Source organism: Apodemus sylvaticus, chromosome 1, assembly GCF_947179515.1.
Source record: "Apodemus sylvaticus chromosome 1, mApoSyl1.1, whole genome shotgun sequence".
Lineage (NCBI taxonomy): Eukaryota > Metazoa > Chordata > Mammalia > Rodentia > Muridae > Apodemus > Apodemus sylvaticus.
Window position 1 is genome coordinate 116,512,937 of NC_067472.1, and position 17,647 is coordinate 116,530,583.

Genomic DNA, 17,647 nt, shown 5'->3' on the forward strand with positions numbered 1-17,647 from the left:
ATGAATACATTATAATAAATATTTTCTAAATGCTGGCTATGCATGGTGATTTATAATGGTACATTTTATCTCCCCCCAACTTTGTTTTTCTCCCCAACTTTTAAAATGAGTTTTTATGTATTCTTTGAGAGTTTCATGTATTTATACAATGTATTTTGATCAGGTCCATCTTTCACTACCATTCTCTAACTCTGTCTAGGCCATACTACCTAACATCCCTTCCAACCTTATGTCTTCTTTTTTTTTTTTTTGTTAATTATTTAACAATTAATAACCCCTTGAGTCCAATTAATGCTGTCCATATGTGCTTGGATGTGGAACTATCCATTGGCGCATGGGCACATCCCCAAGGGAGAATGACTCTCCCTCCCTCCCTCAGTGACCATCAACCGCTAATAGCTTCCTACTCCAGGGTGGCGCCTCCGGAACTCCTCCCTCCTCCCTCCTCCCTTACAAGAGCCACTAGGATTTTGACTCCTTGATCTTATGTAGGTCTTGGGCAGCTAAACACAGCTTCTGAGAGTTGATGTGTGCAGCAGCTATGTCCCGAGGTCAGCATTTCACAGGTCTCCTCCCTGTCCGCCATCCCTTACGTTCCTTCTACCTCCTCTTCAGCAGCATTGCCTGAGTCTTGAATAGAGGAAGCTCGATACAGACGACTCACTCACCCACATCTGAGCACTTACAGAGACTTAGACCTGGGACTTCGATAGATCGGCTTACTCTGCGTTATCCACTACCCCCTGGAAAAAAGCCAAACCAAAAGCAAAAAAACAAAAACAAAAACAAAAACAAAAAAACAAAAAACAAAAACAAAAACAAAAAAACCCCAACAACAACAACAACAAAACCCCAACAAACCTCTCTGCTCCTAGTTTCTGAAAGCACACATCTATATGGGTACAAACATAGATAGCATTACCATTTAGTCAAAGAATAGTAAATTCCCCCAGTAGGACCCATAGGTGCTTTTGACCACCAGGTACCAATTCCCTCCAGATTGTAATCGACTCCAACCCCATCAAACCAGCAGCTGATTACCCCTAGTGACAGCATTTCTACTATTGCACCAGTGGACCCGTCTGTCCAGGCTGGCAGGTACTTAGCATACAGAGTTCGTAGTGTTCTTCCCCAGCGAATGCACAGCACCTTCTGGGACTATGGAAGCTAGCCATCAGGCTAAGTTTCTTGGTGAATCAAGACTTTTTTCTTTTCTTCTTTTTTATAATGTTTTATAAAAAACATTATATTTTTTTATTTTCTATATTCTTTGTTTACATTCTGAATGCTTTCCCCTTTCCTGGTTCCCCCCTCCCCATCGGTCTCATACGCCCTCTTTCCTCTGTCCATTTCCCAATCACCCCTCTCCTTTTTCTCTGTTCTGGTACTCACCTACAATGCTGGATCAAGTCCTTTCAGAATCAGGGTCCTATCTTTCCTCCTTCTTGGGAATCATTTGATATGCTAATTGTGTCTTGAGAATTCAGAGCTTCTGGGCTAATTAATATCCACTTATCAGTGATTGCATTCCATGTGTATTCTTTTGTGCTTGGGTTACCTCACTTAGAATGTTATTTTCCAGTTCCAACCATTTGCCTAAGAATTTCATGAATTCATTGTTTTTCATTGCTGAGTAGTATTCCATTGTGTAATTATACCACATTTTCTGTATCCATTCCTCCATTGAGGCACATCTGGGTTCTTTCCAGCTTCTGGCTATTATAAATAAGGCTGCTATGAACATAGTGGAGCATGTGTCCTTATTGCATGCCGGGGAATCCTCTGGGTATATGCCCAGGAGAGGTATAGCAGGTCCCTCTGGAAGTGTCATGTCCAGTTTTCTGAGGAACTGCCAGACTGATTTCCAAAGTGGTTGTACCATCTTGCAACCCCACCAGCAGTGGAGGAGTGTTACTCTTTCTCCACATCCTCTCCAATACCTGCTGTCTCCTGAGTTTTTAACCTTAGCCATTCTGATTGGTGTGAGGTGAAATCTCAGGGTTGTTTTGTTTTGCATTTCCCTAATGACTAATGATGTTGAACATTTCTTAAGGTGCTTCTCAGCCATCTGAAGTTCTTCAGGTGAAAATTCTTTGTTTAGCTCTGCACCCCATTTTTTAATAGGGTTATTTGGTTCTCTGGGGTCTAACTTCTTGAGTTCTTTGTATATATTGGATATTAGCCCTCTGTCGGATTTAGGGTTGGTGAAGATCTTTCCCAATCTGTTGGTTGCTGTTTTGTCCTTTTGACAGTATCCTTTGCCTTAGAGAAACTTTGTAATTTTAGAGGTTCCATTTGTCAATTCTTGATCTTAGAGTGCAAACTATTGGTGTTCTGTTCAGGAACTTTTCCCCTGTGCCCATGTCCTCAAGGGTCTTCCCCAGATTCTTTTCTAGTAGTTTCAGCGTGTCAGGTTTTATGTGGAGGTCATTGATCTACTTGGAGTTGAGCTTAGTACAAGGAGATAAGAATGGATCAATTCGCATTCTTCTGCATGCTTTTCTCTAAGGTTGATTTTTCCAAGTCCATCATCCAAACTGCTGAAATTAGACTTTTTTTTTTGAAAGCTTGAGTGTGTTTATCACCCGAGAGGCTCAGAGCACTGTTGGAGTGTTTTAGTTAATGACACACAGGGACTTTGTCAATGTCCCAAGGGATGCCATTCCTTGGGGATCTCCCATGATGCATTCTGTATGTTCAATCATTTCTACACCCTGGTCTTTTGCAGTAATAAGTGTATTTGGTAGGGAGAGTCTGGCGGGCTCGGCAGGGGCCACCTGCTCTCATTGTTTTCCTTGTGTCTATCCTTAGGCTACCTGTACTGCTGAAGAGAATTTACATTCCTGTCAAAAGGCTGACGAAGGAATGCTTAGATCAAGAGCTTTCACCATTTGTTGTTATCTCCATTTACACATTGCATCTCCTCTCTCTGCCTTTTAATTCTATCATTATTTTTTTAATTTATTTTTATTTCATATGCATTTGTGTTTTGCCTGCGAGAATGTCTGTGTGAGCCTGTCAGATCCCCTGGGGCTGGAACAGGTGTGAGCTGCCACGTGGGTGCCCGGGAATTGAACAGTCTGGAAGAGCAGCCAGCCTCCCTCTCCTCTGAGCCATGTCCTCCAGCCTCTCTCTGCTTTTTGAAATGTTAGGTTCATGCATTTGCTAGGCAAGCACTCTGCTGACTGAGCTGCCTCCACAGTCTTTCTGTCCCCCCTTTTGTTAAGCATATATTCACACTGTAACCATGTGCATTACCATAATGTACAGTGAAAACCACACCAAAAAATGTTAACATTTTTGTTTTAAAATTGTGTGGTTAAAAAAACAAAACAAAAGGAAAGAGGTCTGGAGAGATGGCTCAGCGGTTAGGAGCACTGACTGCTCTTCTGAAGGTCCTGAGTTCAAATCCCAACCACATGGTGGCTCACAACTATCTGACACCCTCTTCTGGTGCATCTGAAGACAGCTACAGTGTATTTATAATAAATAAATCTTTAAAAACAACAAAACCAAAAGAAATAAATAGTTTGGCAATATTTACCAAAACACAAGTTCTACTAATTCTTTTGTTCTTCATTCCTGAGTGCTCGGTGCTTCTGCTAAAACTCCCCCCAGCATTTCTTTAGTGCAAATGTGGTGGCTGCAGAGCCTGTTAGCTTTACTTCATCTGAGAATATATTTTGCCTTTATTCTTGAAGGAAAACTTCTGTTGGATATATGGATGTGGGTGGATAGTTTTTTCTTTTAGTATTTTAAACAACTTGGTCTGTCGTATCTGATTCCATGGGTTCCGATGAGAAGTTCAGTGATTTTAGCTGTAAGTCTTGTAAGTATGTAACGTTTTTATCTGTCTTCAAGATTTCCTGTTTTTGTTTTCAGTAGTTTGGGTATGAAAGATTTTTCAGAGCAGTCTTGATTTATTTGATTTGTGTGTGCCCGTGTGTGGATAGGTACACGTGAGTTCAGGTGGTCTCGGTTGCTAAAAGAGGGCACCCTGTCCCCTGGGGCTGGAGTCACAGGAGGCTTTGAACTGTCTGACACTGGTGCTGAGCTCTGGTCCTCTGCCGAATCAGCCTGTGCTTTAACCACTGAACACCTCTCTAGCCTAGGGTCATTTTTAATTTTAGATTCCCTTCACACATACACATAATGTACCTTAATGACATGCAATCCTAATTTCTCTTTTCACCTCCTCTCTAGAACTTTACCTTCATGTCCCCTGCCCCCTTTAACGTACCCGCCTGCGTCCAGTTGAGCATGGGATTATCACTAGGTCATAGCAAACCTACCAGAGCCCATACCTCTAAAGAAAAAGGACTTTCCCTCCTCAAGAAGCCATCAATTGCCAATAGTTCCTCAGTTAGCGGTAGAGCTTTATAAGCTCCCCTCCCTCCCGAGAGGGAATGCTGATTGGTCTGGCCCTGTACCGAACAGCTTGTGCAGGTAACCATCACTGCGCTCCTGTGGGTTCCCGAGGGCAATGGTCCCATCATGTCATGACATCAGCATTCCGAAGCGCTTGACCCTACTCTCCGTCTCTTACATTATTTTTGTTCCCTCTGTAACTGAGCGCCACACATTTGTGGTATGGTGATGCACACAAATGACGTGGGAGAATGAATGTCAGGGGCGGAAGACGGGCTCGGGCCCATAGAGTGCTTGCTGAAAGCCCTGCTCTCTTTCCATTCTCAATCCTGCGTGAAACGGATGAACATGCACACTTGTAATCACAGCTCTTGTAAAGTGGAGACAGTAGGATGAGGGCTTCGAAGCTATCCTTGGCTACATTGTGAGTTCAAGGTCAGCATGGCGCTACCTAAGACCCTGAGGTCTCGGTCTCTCTGTCTCTGTCTCTCTGTGTTGCATTGGGGGAAAAATCCAAATAATGTCATTTCCTAGAGTTAAAACATGAAGGTGACACAACTGCTCAGACCCTTCTGCCTCCTATCCCGACACACCCCGAGCTTCTGCAGCCTCAGGCAGGCTTTGTCCCTGACTCCCTCCAACCTCCCTGGCTGTTGTTCCCTCAGCCCAGCACTTCCCTCTTCTGCAGAGATGACATCAGAGGGAGGGCCGCACAAACACTCTGCTCATTGGTTCTGGATCTGTGATTGATGGAGAGGTGCTCAGGTTGCTTGGGCTCTGAAAAAAAAAAAAAGAGGGGGCCGGGAGGGGGGGGGAGTTTGTGATTGCCCAGGTGTGGATTGGCTCCCTCTGCCGCTCTCCCAGCTTCTAAGCCAGCGGAGATGGAGATGGTGTACTCAGTGTTGCAGTGCACCTGCAGCCCCTGGGCCCACACTGCTGTCTGTGCCTTCTGTCACCACATCAGGTTGGCTGCGGGCTTAGGACGCAGCTGTTCATGCGTCAGTTGATTCCTTTCCGTGGTGCTGATGGTCAGCCATTTATGGAGTTTCTGTAAGGTCCTGGAGATAGCTGCTGGGCACAGTATGACCTTTTTTGAGTGGACTGTAGGGAGCCATCAGTGCTTGCTAGTCAAACGCTCTTAAAGCAGAGTCAAGTTGGGTCATAGGAACACGGGTTCCGAGTGGCCCGGGCAAGCATCCATGCCTTGCTTCCGTATTCACACACTGATGCTTGTTGAAAGGTTCTTTCCCTGTCAGTCCCAATTTCATCTTCAAAGCTCTGGAAATTTCAGGTGCCTGGCATTAGACTCTGGTTTCTTGAAATCGTTTCTGTATTAATTTTAAAAAACTTAAAAAAAAACCCGTATGAAGCTTTATTTTTAACTAGATTAACACGACTTAGATGAACCACTCACTTGCTGTGGACTTCACTTACAGGAGTATGAGATGTCCTACCACACATAACCCAACCTGTGCAAACCAGAACACATTTACAGAGATTTAAGAACTACTGAGTTACCGGGATAGTACACACACGAGTGTGTGAAGCAACTTAAGACATGGCTCTAGCTGAGAAAGAAGGTATCCAGGCTCTAGGCTGGCCTTTTGGTGATGGCTCACCACCGTCCAAGCAGATTGTGGACGACTTAAGTCTTGTAAACATGAAATTTCGGGAGAAGCCTGGTTGTTGTATTGCTTGCTGTTCCTTGTACTGCAGGTCTTGGGAGATCACTAGTGCTTGCTGCCTTAGCATGAACTGAAAGTGCAGTAGAAATGAAGAGCAGCTAAGGGTTACAGGACAAAAGCAGCACAGAGCTTTCTACAGCAAGCAACTTCTGTATTTGGAGAAACAGTGTTCTAAAATGCGGCTGCTTTTTAGAGTCTCCAATGGAAAAAAGTGTTCTATACAAGATGGCTGCTTGATGCTGTTTCCTTGGGAGTGGAGCTTGAGATATGACCAAGTTTATTGCACATTTTAGTCAATAATATAGGCTTAATGAATGAATCTAATAATGCTTCCATGGGAATCTTAAAGCTACAAGCTTGATAGAGTGTAACCTCTGTTGTGATTATTACTATCACATGCAAGCTATGTAAGAAATTTAGTGAGACTGGCTGCCAAGACATGACACAGTACTTGTCCTGTTTTAGTTATACAGAATTAAAATTCTCCCCCACACATACAAACAGCATTCCAAACCTTAAGTGGTTTATTCCTGGAGTCATTTCAAGCATTGCACGTATAGAGTTATTTACCTGCTCTTTGGTGTTCATCTTCTTGTCGTTTGTGTGACAGTTGCTTCTGTGGAATTTTAAGTTTCACAGTGATCAAATGCATTTCTATAAATCTCATTTTATGCTGTTTTGAAGCTTCCATTTTGAAAATCCAGCTTTGGTAGAAGCTCACACAAGATCCATTCCATACAAAAGCAGCATGTATTTAATGTCTTCTGATAAAAATGCCTTGCCACAAATGTTTATGTTTGGCATATGAATTAAAGGGGGAGGGTTGAGGATAGAATAGGAGACTATGAAATGAAGTATTGTGCCTGCTGGGATATTTTTACTTTAGTAAGCATTTGAATGTGTGTGGGTGTCACACATGCCTCAGACTGCAGGTGGCTTCCTCACTTTCTCTCTTCTTTGATGTTTTGACACAGGCTTTGTCTCAGTCAGGGTTTCTATTCCTGCACAAACATCATGACCAAGAAGCAAGTTGGGGAGGAAAGGGTTTATTGAGCTTACACTTCCACATTGCTGTTCATCACCAAAGGAAGTCAGGACTGGAACTCTAGCTTGTCAGGAAGCAGGAGCTGATGCAGAGGCCATGGTGGGATGTTTCTTACTGGCTTGCTTCCCCTGGCTTGCTCAGCCTGCTTTCCTATAGAACCCAAGACCACCAGCCCAGGGATGGCACCACCCACAAGGGCCCTCCCCCTTGATCACTAAGAAAATGACTTACAGCTGGATCTCATGGAGGCATTTTCTCCACGGAAGCTCCTTTCCCTGTGATAACTCCAACCTGTGTCGAGTTGACACACAAAACAGCCAGTACAGGGTCTCTCAACTTTTACCTGGAGCTTGCCAATTGAGCTAGGCTAGTTGGTCACTGAGCCCCAGCCCCCTCCCCCTCCATCTCCCTGGGGTCTACTCCAATGCTGGGATTACAAGTACAGACCGCTGTTCTCAGCTTTTTAAAATATGCTCTAGGGACTGAACTCAGGTCTTCAGGTTCAGGGCACGCACATTGTTTACTGAGTCATCTCCCCAACCCCTAGCTTTTTTTTTTTTTTTTTTTTTAAATAAAAGGTAGAGATTTGTTGTCTTTTTTTTTTTTTAGCTAAAACAGTGTTTAATTTTCCAGTTTCTAAAACTCTGGGTTTTTTTTGCCAAACATTAGAAACTACTTACCACCTATTAGCTATACATCTGATATTTTCCTATGTTTTCTCAACTAAAACAAGAGTTTCTACTAACTATTTGGATATTTAATATTTTATGTTTTTCAAATTATGTGATTTAAAATTAGGGTTCTTGATAATTATTTTTATTGTGAAACTGATGAAATGGTTCTATGCTTTAATATTAAGACAACCATATTTTCACTTTGGGAGAGAATGGTTTGAGTTCTGTGGGAGAAATAACTGGAGAATGTTTGCTAGTTCCAGGTTCTATACAAGCTTAAACATCTGAATAAATAATGAATTGTAAGAGAGACTTCCAAGATATGATATGATATCTAAGATATGGCTGACAAAATAAATGCATTACCAAGTAAATCACAAAGGCTTACAGTTTTGAGTTCACCATAAGTTAACAATTCTAAACTTCATACACCTAATAACACTGGGCCAAAAGATATAAAGTAAAAATGGTCAGAGATACAAGGAAAATTGAAAATTTCCATAACTCTGCTTATTTTTCAGAAATATGTTGAGTAGACAAAAAAAATTCTGTAATATATAGAATTGTTTAAAATAATAGCCCCTCAAACAAAAGGTATCCCATGCAACCATGTTGATGTGCATATGGGTTTGTAAGAGGGTGAGAACAATTTTCTTAAATTTGATCATATTTGACAAAAAAATTCCCCAACAAATTCTTTGACTATAATTCAGTGATATTAAGAATATATTTGGAATTTTGAAAATCTATGTCTAGAAACTTCTAATTCTCTGCATAGGATATAGTAGATGATGGAGCCCCAAGGCACTATCTGCACCAATTAAAAACAAATAGAACACATTTCAAAAGCCATATGTGAGAACCCTGAGAGGAATATCAATTAGCAGTATTGGATTCTGTGGAGGGAGCCTTCTGATATAAGCCGCCATTTTCTTCTCTGGGTGCATTTACTGATTCTAGATATGGAATAAAAATGATTATGTTGTCTTAAAAAATGCTCAACTTCATTAGTCATCAGGGAAGTGCAAATCAAAACAACCCTGAGATTTCACCTTACACCAGTCAGAATGGCTAAGATTAAAACCTCAGGAGACAGCAGGTATTGGCGAGGATGTGGAGAAAGAGGAACACTCCTCCACTGCTGGTGGGGTTGCAAATTGGTACAACCACTCTGGAAATCAGCCTGGCAGTTCCTCAGAAAACTGGGCACGTCACTTCCGAAAGATCCTGCTATACCACTCCTGGGCATATACCCAGAGGATTCCCCAGCATGTAATAAGGATATATGCTCTACTATGTTCATAGCAGCCCTATTTATAATTGCCAGAAGCCGGGAAGAACCCAGGTATCCCTCAACAGAAGAATGGATGCAAAAAATGTGGTATATATACACAATGGAGTACTAGTCAGCCATTAGAAACAATGAATTCATGAAATTCTTAGGCAAATGGATGGAGCTGGAGAACATCATACTAAGTGAGGTAACCCAGTCTCAAAAGATCAATCATGGTATGCACTCACTAATAAGTGGATATTAGCCTGGAAAACTGGAATACCCAAAACTTAATCCACACATCAAATGGGGTACAAGAAGAAAGGAGGAGTGCCCCCTTGTTCTGGAAAGACTCAGTGTAGCAGTATAGGGCAAAACCAGAACAGGAAAGTGGGAAGGGGGTGGGTGGGAGAACAGGGGGAGGGAAGGGGGCTTATGTGACTTTCCGGGAGTGGGGGGCCAGAAAAGGGGAAATCATTTGAAATTAAATAAAAAATATATCGAATAAAAAAATGATTATGTTGGGTCCAGGCAGATTGTTTCTCCTGAGGAAATGAGAAATCTGACAAGGCCCTTGGCAGCCATGTAGGGCTGATGCAATAGATCGGAAAAGTGGAAGCCTTGGCCAGCTTCTTCCATCTTTTTCGAGTTGTATTCCCAGGGACACAGGCATTACATGTGAGATTGTAATCAGAGGTTTACTGGGGAGTCTTCACAAGAACTGACTGCTTTATTCTCTTCTAGAAATGTATAGTTTTACTTTCTACATTTAGATTTATGCTTTGGAGATATTGATGGCTGAGAACTAGCACCAAAGAAGCTGATATTAGAAGAATAAGACCCAAACAAGGGGCGATTGATTCACGAATCTGCTAAATTCTCTCCATGAATCTTAATAGTTTACCCTGCTTGAACTGCGAGACAAGCCAAACAGGACCTCCTGTTACATGCAGCAGGAATCCTGGCCGAGGAGACAGCAGGGGTAGGTCTTACACGTGACTTGTACAGTGCAACGAGATGGACCTCAGCAGGGGCTCCAAGCTGTTTTTACTGTTGGTCTTGGAGAGTGAGCACTCCTAAACATGGGGGAGGTAGAAGCTTTCACTAGACTGGCCTCAGAAACACCAAGGACAGACTGACGTCACCTCTACAAGCAAACTGCTTTGACATGCTCAATTATATCAGCGTGAAGGATGGGAAGGAGAGTCTGTTCCGGAACCTGGAACATGAAATCAAGTCTTTCTTAGGCATTAAATCAACACCTTTCCCACGCTGTTTCCTCTCATTGCTTTTCTTTTTTCTCACTCTTTGGTATACTGACTCTTCCCACCCCTATTTCTCTAGTTTTCCTTTTAGTAATGACAAAAAAGAAGGTACAGTACTCAACAACCCAAAGGGCAGTGAGCCTTCTTGATGAGCCTCTAGCCACTCAGTCCTACATCCTACTGAGTCTCGAAGGTAAAATATTCTTCCGAAAGGGATTAACTCCCTAATGGGTGGACCTCATTCTAGCAAGTAGTTTTGCTTGCATTTCTTAAGAGCTTATGATTTAACCCAGCCTTTACTCTTGGGGCAAAGTACAAAGCCAACTCTCCTCTTGTAGCTTTATAGGAAGTGCCCCTTCTTCTCTGAGCACTCTGACTTCTATATGAACGCTTTTTTCATGGACACCTTTTCTCTTATGGAAAAGGACTCATGTCCAAGCTAGACCTTGAGCTTTACAAAGGTGGGATTCTAGGCAGAAATTTCCACAAGGCTTGGTTAGTAGTCAGCAATTAATAATAAAAGAAATATTCAGAAAGGAAATCAGAAAAGGATTATAGGAAGGTGAGCCTCCAGGGCCTTCAGGAACAAAGCTGTCATCGCTGTATGCCTTAGCATCTGCCCCCAAACCCAAAGGAAAACAAATGACAGATATAACCACGGAGACAAGACTGGCCATTTTGGAACCCGTTTATATTGTATTTCTTCATCCAGCCCAGACAATCTCTGAAGACTGCGTCAGACCTTCTGGACACTCATAGCTTCCTTAGGCCAGCTGTAGGTGTCTAGTGAGAAGGAGTCATAATCTGGAGTGTAGATTAGAGATTTTATAAAAGCCTCCTTGTCCTTGGGCTCTGGATAGTAGGAGGCCAGGTTGTGTTTGTATGCATAGTCGAGGACCTAGGAAAAATATATTTGGGTGAGGAAGTAGATCTATGGGTAAATCTGTCTTAAAGGCCCCTTACTTGGCAGCCAGGGGCAAGGGAACATCTCCTAAAGAACCAGACATGCTTCTCTTCAGTTGTCACCTACGGCACAACTGGAAGGGGATGACACATTCTTTCTAGATACTACTTGCTTATTTTCCCAAGAGGCTTAGTCCCCCTCTCCCAGAGCTCTGGAGATGAAGGATTCATACCCCCGTGCCTGGGCCAGGCTAAAAGAGGCTGAGCCTCTTTCCCTGTGGGTTCCCATTCCCTGTGGGTTTCCAGCCAGGCAGACTTCATAGGGGCTTCAGTTTACTGGTTGGCAAGAGTAATTATAACCCTTTCCTAGAACGATATGGATATAAGCCTTTCCCATGCAGACTGACACGTTAACTGGATGATTATCTTGTGAACAAATAGCCCCAGTGAAGGAAGTGGGGTGGCTGAGCTGGACTGGGACTGGGTTGTTGGATTTACAGGTGCTGTTTAAGGGTGTCTGCCCTGGACAACTAACTCACGGGACTATGTATTGCTGAGAGTGCAGTTCTGAAATGATTTGTCATCCTTACAGAAAAGCCATATATATCAATGGGAATGATATGTACCCATTATCCAGCTTGGATAATTATTATTTGAAATTGATCTTTATTGTATTATGCTGCACTGGAAAACCTATCATCTTTGCATAATCTCATAGTCTGGAATATTCTGTGAACCTGACCACCTCATTACCTCTTAAAGAGACAAAGATGGAAAAAAAACAAAACAAAACAACTACTCTGCCTAGCAGGAACATTTAATCTCCAGAGCTCTGGGAGAGAGGAACTTCTGACCTCTTCAGAAAAAGAACTGAAGTTGAAAGAAGTAAAGATATTTGGGCCACAGTTACTCCTCTGCTGATTGCCGGAGTGAGGACTCCAAAGCCTGAGTCCTTGCCATGATGCTATGCAAGCTACCCTTTCTCATAAATGAGTGATTATGATTCATTAAGAAGAAATTCCACCCACATTCTGGTTCACAAGCCCATGGCCTCTGGTGACCCTTTCCAGATGTTTTGGTGAAAAGAGGGTGCTTTTCTAGAATTGTCCTGAACGGGTATTTGGGACTCAGGCTGCTGAGCAGGCAAGAGTTTGTCACCCAGTCTTTGGGGTGCGTGCATGGAGGCTCAGGGAGCTCGGAATGTTTCCCCGCTGCCATCCCCCAAGCCCTCCTGAAGTCAGAGGAATAGGTGGAGCCTTACTACCCACATTAGAGGGGTGCAAGTAGGATGCCCTTACTTTGACTGCAATTCTCAGAGACACATCTCGGATGGTGCTGAGTGGTGGGTACAGTCTCCCCTGGGACAGGTGCTGCTCAGAGACTTCTTGGGCAATTTGCTAGAGAGAGAGACACATGGAGAGGAGGAGGGAGGGGGGAGGAGAAGGGAGGGGGAAGGGGAGGGGAAGGGAGAGGGATGGGGTAGGGGAAGGGAGAGGGATGGGGTAGGGGGAGGGGGAAGGGAGAGGGAGGGGGAGGAGGAAGGGAGAGGGAGGGGAAGGAGAAAGGGAGGGGGTGGGTGAGGGGAGGGGGAGGAGGAAGGAAGGGGTTGGGGAAGGGTGAGGGGAAGGGAAAGGAAGGGGAAGGGAGGGGAAGGGGAAGGGAGGGGAAGGGGAAGGGAGGGGAAGGGGAAGGGAGGGGAGGGGGAGATGGAGAGGGAGACAGAGGGAAAGGGAGAGGGAGAGAGAGGGGGAGGGGGAGACAGAGAGGGAGACAGGGAGAGGGAGAGAAAGGGGGAGGGGGAGAGAGGGAGAGGGAGAGGGAGAGGGAGAGGGAGAGGGAGAGGGAGAGGGAGAGGGAGAGGGAGAGGGAGAGGGAGAGGGAGAGGGAGAGGGAGAGGGAGAGGGAGAGGGAGAGGGAGAGGGAGAGGGATTGAACAAATCCATCCCATCATTCCAAAGCTTGTCCAGGTACTGCATCCTGTGCCACACATAGCCCCAAGGAAGCTTAACACTTAGACTTAAACAAAGACTCATTTTTTTCTATAGTAAATTTGGCTGAAGTTTAAAGCAGCATGGGGGCTCCTTGAATTCTAAAAGAAAATCCCTAAGACCAAGAAGAATATAGTTGTGACTGGCAAACAAAGATTTTTGTCCTCTGGTTGGCCACGGCCTGTTACTGAGTAGTAACAGGCCCTTACTTCTTGGATTCTCCACCTACATGATTGATATTATTCCAGGTGGCCATCTAAACAAAAGGATTTCTCTGTTCATGCTTCTATGAGTTTTCCTTTCCAGCCTTGTTTCTGGTCTAATGTCAGGGTTGCAGGGGCAGAGAGTGGGTAGAAGAGACCAGAGAGGACGTACCCAGGGATCGCCAGGCTTAAAGACCTGGTGTTGGTCCACCAACCCTATTAGAAGCACCCTAGGGGGAAAAGACAGTGGTACCTCTGCTGTCAGGAGGAAGATTTCATCTGGGATGTGCCGTATCCCACCAGCGATGACGCCCAGTGCTACCCCAGGAAACACGTAGGCATTGTTTCCCTGACCAGGAGTGAATGTCCTGCCATCTTCCAGAGTCACACTCTTAAAAGGACTTCCACTGGCAAAGATTCCTCGGCCCTGGAGGCAGGAAGACAGAAGAGCTGGAGCAGGGAGACAGGTATGGAGTAGTCATGGTAGTCTGGTCTTCTCTCTTAAATACGGGGCATCTCCATTCTCCCCTAAGGATCCAGAACTGTAGGGAGAACTTGGTAAATGTTCTAAGAACAATTTGTTTATTTGACCAGAAAGCTAAGTCCCACCTCCCTTTAAGTTACTGAGAGTGGGTGATGGTGCCTCTTGCCCCCAGCATTTGGAAGGGCCAAGTCAGGACTGTTGCCTAGAGAATATCCAAGCCCTGTTGTTTGGGGAAACCTTGAGAAGTGCAATATCATGGGAAGAGCTTTGGTTTTAGAGTTAGATCTAAGTTTCAGAGGTAGCTCCATTCTTTATTAGCTTGATGATTCACCTTTCTTTTTTTGTTGTTGTTAAATTAAAAAAAAATTTTATTGGGTATTTTTAAAAAATTTTTTTATTACATTTTAAATGTTATTCCCGTTCTTGGTGTCTCCTCTGGAAACCCCCTAACCCACCACCTCCCCCCCTGCTTCTATTAGGGTGCTTCCCCACCCACTCCCACCTTACCGCCCCAGCATTCCTCCACTCTGGGGTACCAAGCTTTCACAGGACCAAGGACTCCCCTCCCAGTGATCCTCTGTTACATATGCAGCTGGAGCCATGGGTCCCTCCATGGGTACTCTCCATCTTTCTCAACCTCAGCTGGCTCACTACGACGGGGCACTCTTTGTCACCCATATAGGGTTTCTGGTAGTAACTGTTACTACTTTCTCTCAGCTGGTGGGAGAGAGGACTCCCCGCTGACCTCGGTGACCCGGTAGCACTTCTCAGCTGTGCACTCAGCCTTGCTGGTGGGGTTGCTCAGGGCAAAGATGATAGGGCGCTCATGGAAGGAAGCCATGTCCCTCAGAATCTGCTCCGTGAAGGCTCCTGCGATGGCAGCGACACCTACAGGGAAAAGGGGGGTAGTAGGGAATGCCTACTGGGTATAAACATCCCATTTCTCTTCTTGTGGCACTGGTGATGGGACAAGGTACCCCATGACAGACTGGGGAACCTTGGGGATAAAATCTGCTATAGGGCTGAGGGAACAGAAGGGAAAAGAATCCTGTTGCTTGACCTCTTGCTCATTCCACAGAGACCACTGGTTTGTTTTAGGTCTCTGATCTTTAAGGTGCACCTTAGAGGCATTCCTGAATGTTGCTGAGGGCAGAGTGTTCCTCTAGTACAGAGACAGGTGCCAGGGTTGCTGTCTTGGGATGGGAGGAGAGCTCAGCTTCATGCTAGAGAGCAACACTGCCCTTTCCGACCACATTATATCATTCTGTGTTGACAAGTTGCAACTCTGGTCCTTCATTTCTATAGTTTGTATACAGAAGTCACTCAATAAAAGTTTAGGGCATTGACCCAGACATAGAAGAGGGGAAACAGCTGTGCTTCTATAGGTGGTTTCACTGAGCCTCGGACTCCATCTACAAGTCAGGAGGGTTAGCTGGGCTCGGTAGTAGGGCCCCCTCTTCTTCCTCCTACCTATAATTGCTGTGGGCTTCACCAGCCTTACTACCTCCTCCAGGGAGTTGACTTCGGGGTGGTCTTGGGCAAACATCTCCTTCTCATGGTTTAGGTGGCTTCTACCCTATAGAAAAGAAAGAAGTTGGAGTAGGTAGGGTGTTGAAGGCCCATTGAACAGGTCCTTGATGCATTACGATTCTGACAGTGTTTTGGATTGTGCCTCATGATTTGGTCTGAGCCTGAAGAATAGTGAGGCTCCCTTGATCAGATTTCCCAGGAGAACCTAAGGTGAACCCTAAGGAAATGCATACATGGGTTTCCTATTGCACAGTTGTTTCTGGCTGCGTATGCTTACACTCCATGTGGACGCAGTGTCTATGAGGGCTGTAAGAGAGCACCAGGTCCTATCTAACTGAACTTACAAACAGTTGTTAGCCACCATGTGTGTGCTGGGAATCGCATCAAATCAAGTCTGGGTCCCCTAAAAGAGCAAACAAGTGTTCTTAATGTCTGAGTCATCTCCCCAGCCACACAGAAGAAGAAATGATAAATCATCTTTTATTTTTCATTTTAGCCCTTCTGGGTTATGGATTCCTAGGTGAGGATAGAAAGACTTCTAGGAAATTTCTTAGCCTCATTGAATCCCTTGACCACAAGAAGTACATTCCACAGGTTCACAGAAGGACAGGGCCTTGAGACTTCCATTGCCAGAGAGCTAACGTGAATGGATTTAATAGGATCCCCTAGTCTTCCTGTAAGTCTCAGTAAGTTGAGTCTAGGATAGGCTGGTCATGGCCTCTCTTCAAGAAGCCTGGTAGTGACAGACTAGCCCAAGTTCTGGTAAATGAGTTCAATCACGCCTGACTTCCCCACCTGGCCTCCTGAGTGCCACAGTGATGATGTCAAGCCTACAGCTGCTTGATTAGAATTCAGATCAATAGGGTGAACAACATGATGGGAAAATGAGCGCGTGAGTAGGAAGAGTCACCAGTGTTCTGGTAACCTGCTCAGAGACCATTCTCTGGAATGTGCAAAGTCAAGGAAGAGAGAGAGCTCATGTCTTTTGAAGGACTGTGATTCACTATGGCTGAGATTAACTCAAGGCAACCCTGGTAGGAGAAAAGGCCGAAAGGGGTATTCGGTACCCATACATGCTGGCATGCACACTCCCCCACATGCATATGCACATATACACATGCACACATGTACACATGTACACACACATACACATACACACACAGGCAAATGCGCACACTCAGTACCTTTGGATAGTATCAATTAAAGCTTTTACTTTGGAATTTTCTTTTTGCTTGACATTCTGTCTTAAACACTCTACCCCTTGGAGAACTCTCTCTCTCCTCTTCCTCCTCCTCTTCTTCCTCCTTCTCCTCCTTTCCTCCTATTTTTCTCCGAGACAGTTTTTCTCTGTGTAGCCCTGGCTGTCTTGGAACTTTCTCTGTAGACCAGGATGGCCTCAGACTCAGAGATCCACTGGTGCTGGGATTAGAGGCATGTACAGCCATACCCAACTGGAGAACTCTTTCAGTTTAGTTCTTGGCAGTTCTGGGTGTCAAGAAACCTTTGGTTTTTTGGACTAAACAATACCTTGACAATCAGACCCTTGGAGTCCACCATCCAGATCTTCCTTATGGCCTCTGTCTTGGGTATGCCTTCCTTTTCCAGGGCCATGACAAGGAGGTGGGCGATGCCCATGGCTGCCTGGGGGTGGGGTGGGGAGCATAAGGACAATGTTTAGACTCAGGGCACACCGTTGTTCAGCATAACCAGGTGTTTCACCAAAATGAGCCTTTCTTTTTTCCCCAGCCTCGCAACTCCAAGATGGCCCAGTTAAATTCTTTCTTTGGAGACTCAAACATTGAGACTCAAAGTGCTGCAATGATCAGCAAACACCCGTGTTACTTCCTCTTGTCAGAATCCCAGCTTGCCACTCCCCGGGAAAACTACCCCACTCATTCTTATTCTTCTTGGCACAACTGCCATAGAGTCCTTCCAATGGTACTTACCTCACCTGCACCCTGGAAAACAAACACATGATTGGACAGCCTGTTCTTGGTGATTCTCAGAGCAGCCAGGATCCCTGCCACAGCGACAGAGGCTGTGCCTGCAACAGAGTGAACTGTATCAATCAGTGGCCTCTAGCCTTCTTTCCTCAAGAAAAGGCTCTTGGCAGGGCTCCCAACATCCAGGACCTGTCAGAGAAGAAGCAATTTTTCTTTTGTTTCTCTCTTTGTTTCTTTGTTTCCTTCCTTCCTTCCTTCCTTCCTTCCTTCCTTCCTTCCTTCCTTC

The 17,647-nt window shown here is 44.8% G+C and overlaps 1 protein-coding gene and 1 pseudogene across 2 annotated transcripts in view; one reads left to right on the forward strand and one right to left on the reverse strand.

Moving 5' to 3' along the window:
• The first annotated feature begins 5,793 nt into the window (after positions 1-5,793).
• On the forward strand, positions 5,794-6,346 carry LOC127685505 (protein tyrosine phosphatase type IVA 1-like; annotated as a pseudogene).
• Positions 6,347-10,980: 4,634 nt separating this feature from the next.
• Positions 10,981-17,647, reverse strand: part of Me3 (malic enzyme 3) — a 198,511-nt gene continuing 191,844 nt past the window's right edge. For both annotated transcript variants that reach the window (XM_052159073.1, XM_052159077.1), the window contains exons 9-15: positions 17,365-17,462; positions 16,946-17,059; positions 15,359-15,464; positions 14,634-14,776; positions 13,658-13,831; positions 12,512-12,610; positions 10,981-11,208 (exon numbers count right to left, since the gene is read on the reverse strand). In XM_052159073.1, coding sequence (XP_052015033.1) covers positions 11,047-11,208; positions 12,512-12,610; positions 13,658-13,831; positions 14,634-14,776; positions 15,359-15,464; positions 16,946-17,059; positions 17,365-17,462 — 896 coding nt within the window. In that variant the 3' untranslated portion in view covers positions 10,981-11,046. The remainder of the gene's footprint in view (positions 11,209-12,511; positions 12,611-13,657; positions 13,832-14,633; positions 14,777-15,358; positions 15,465-16,945; positions 17,060-17,364; positions 17,463-17,647) is intronic.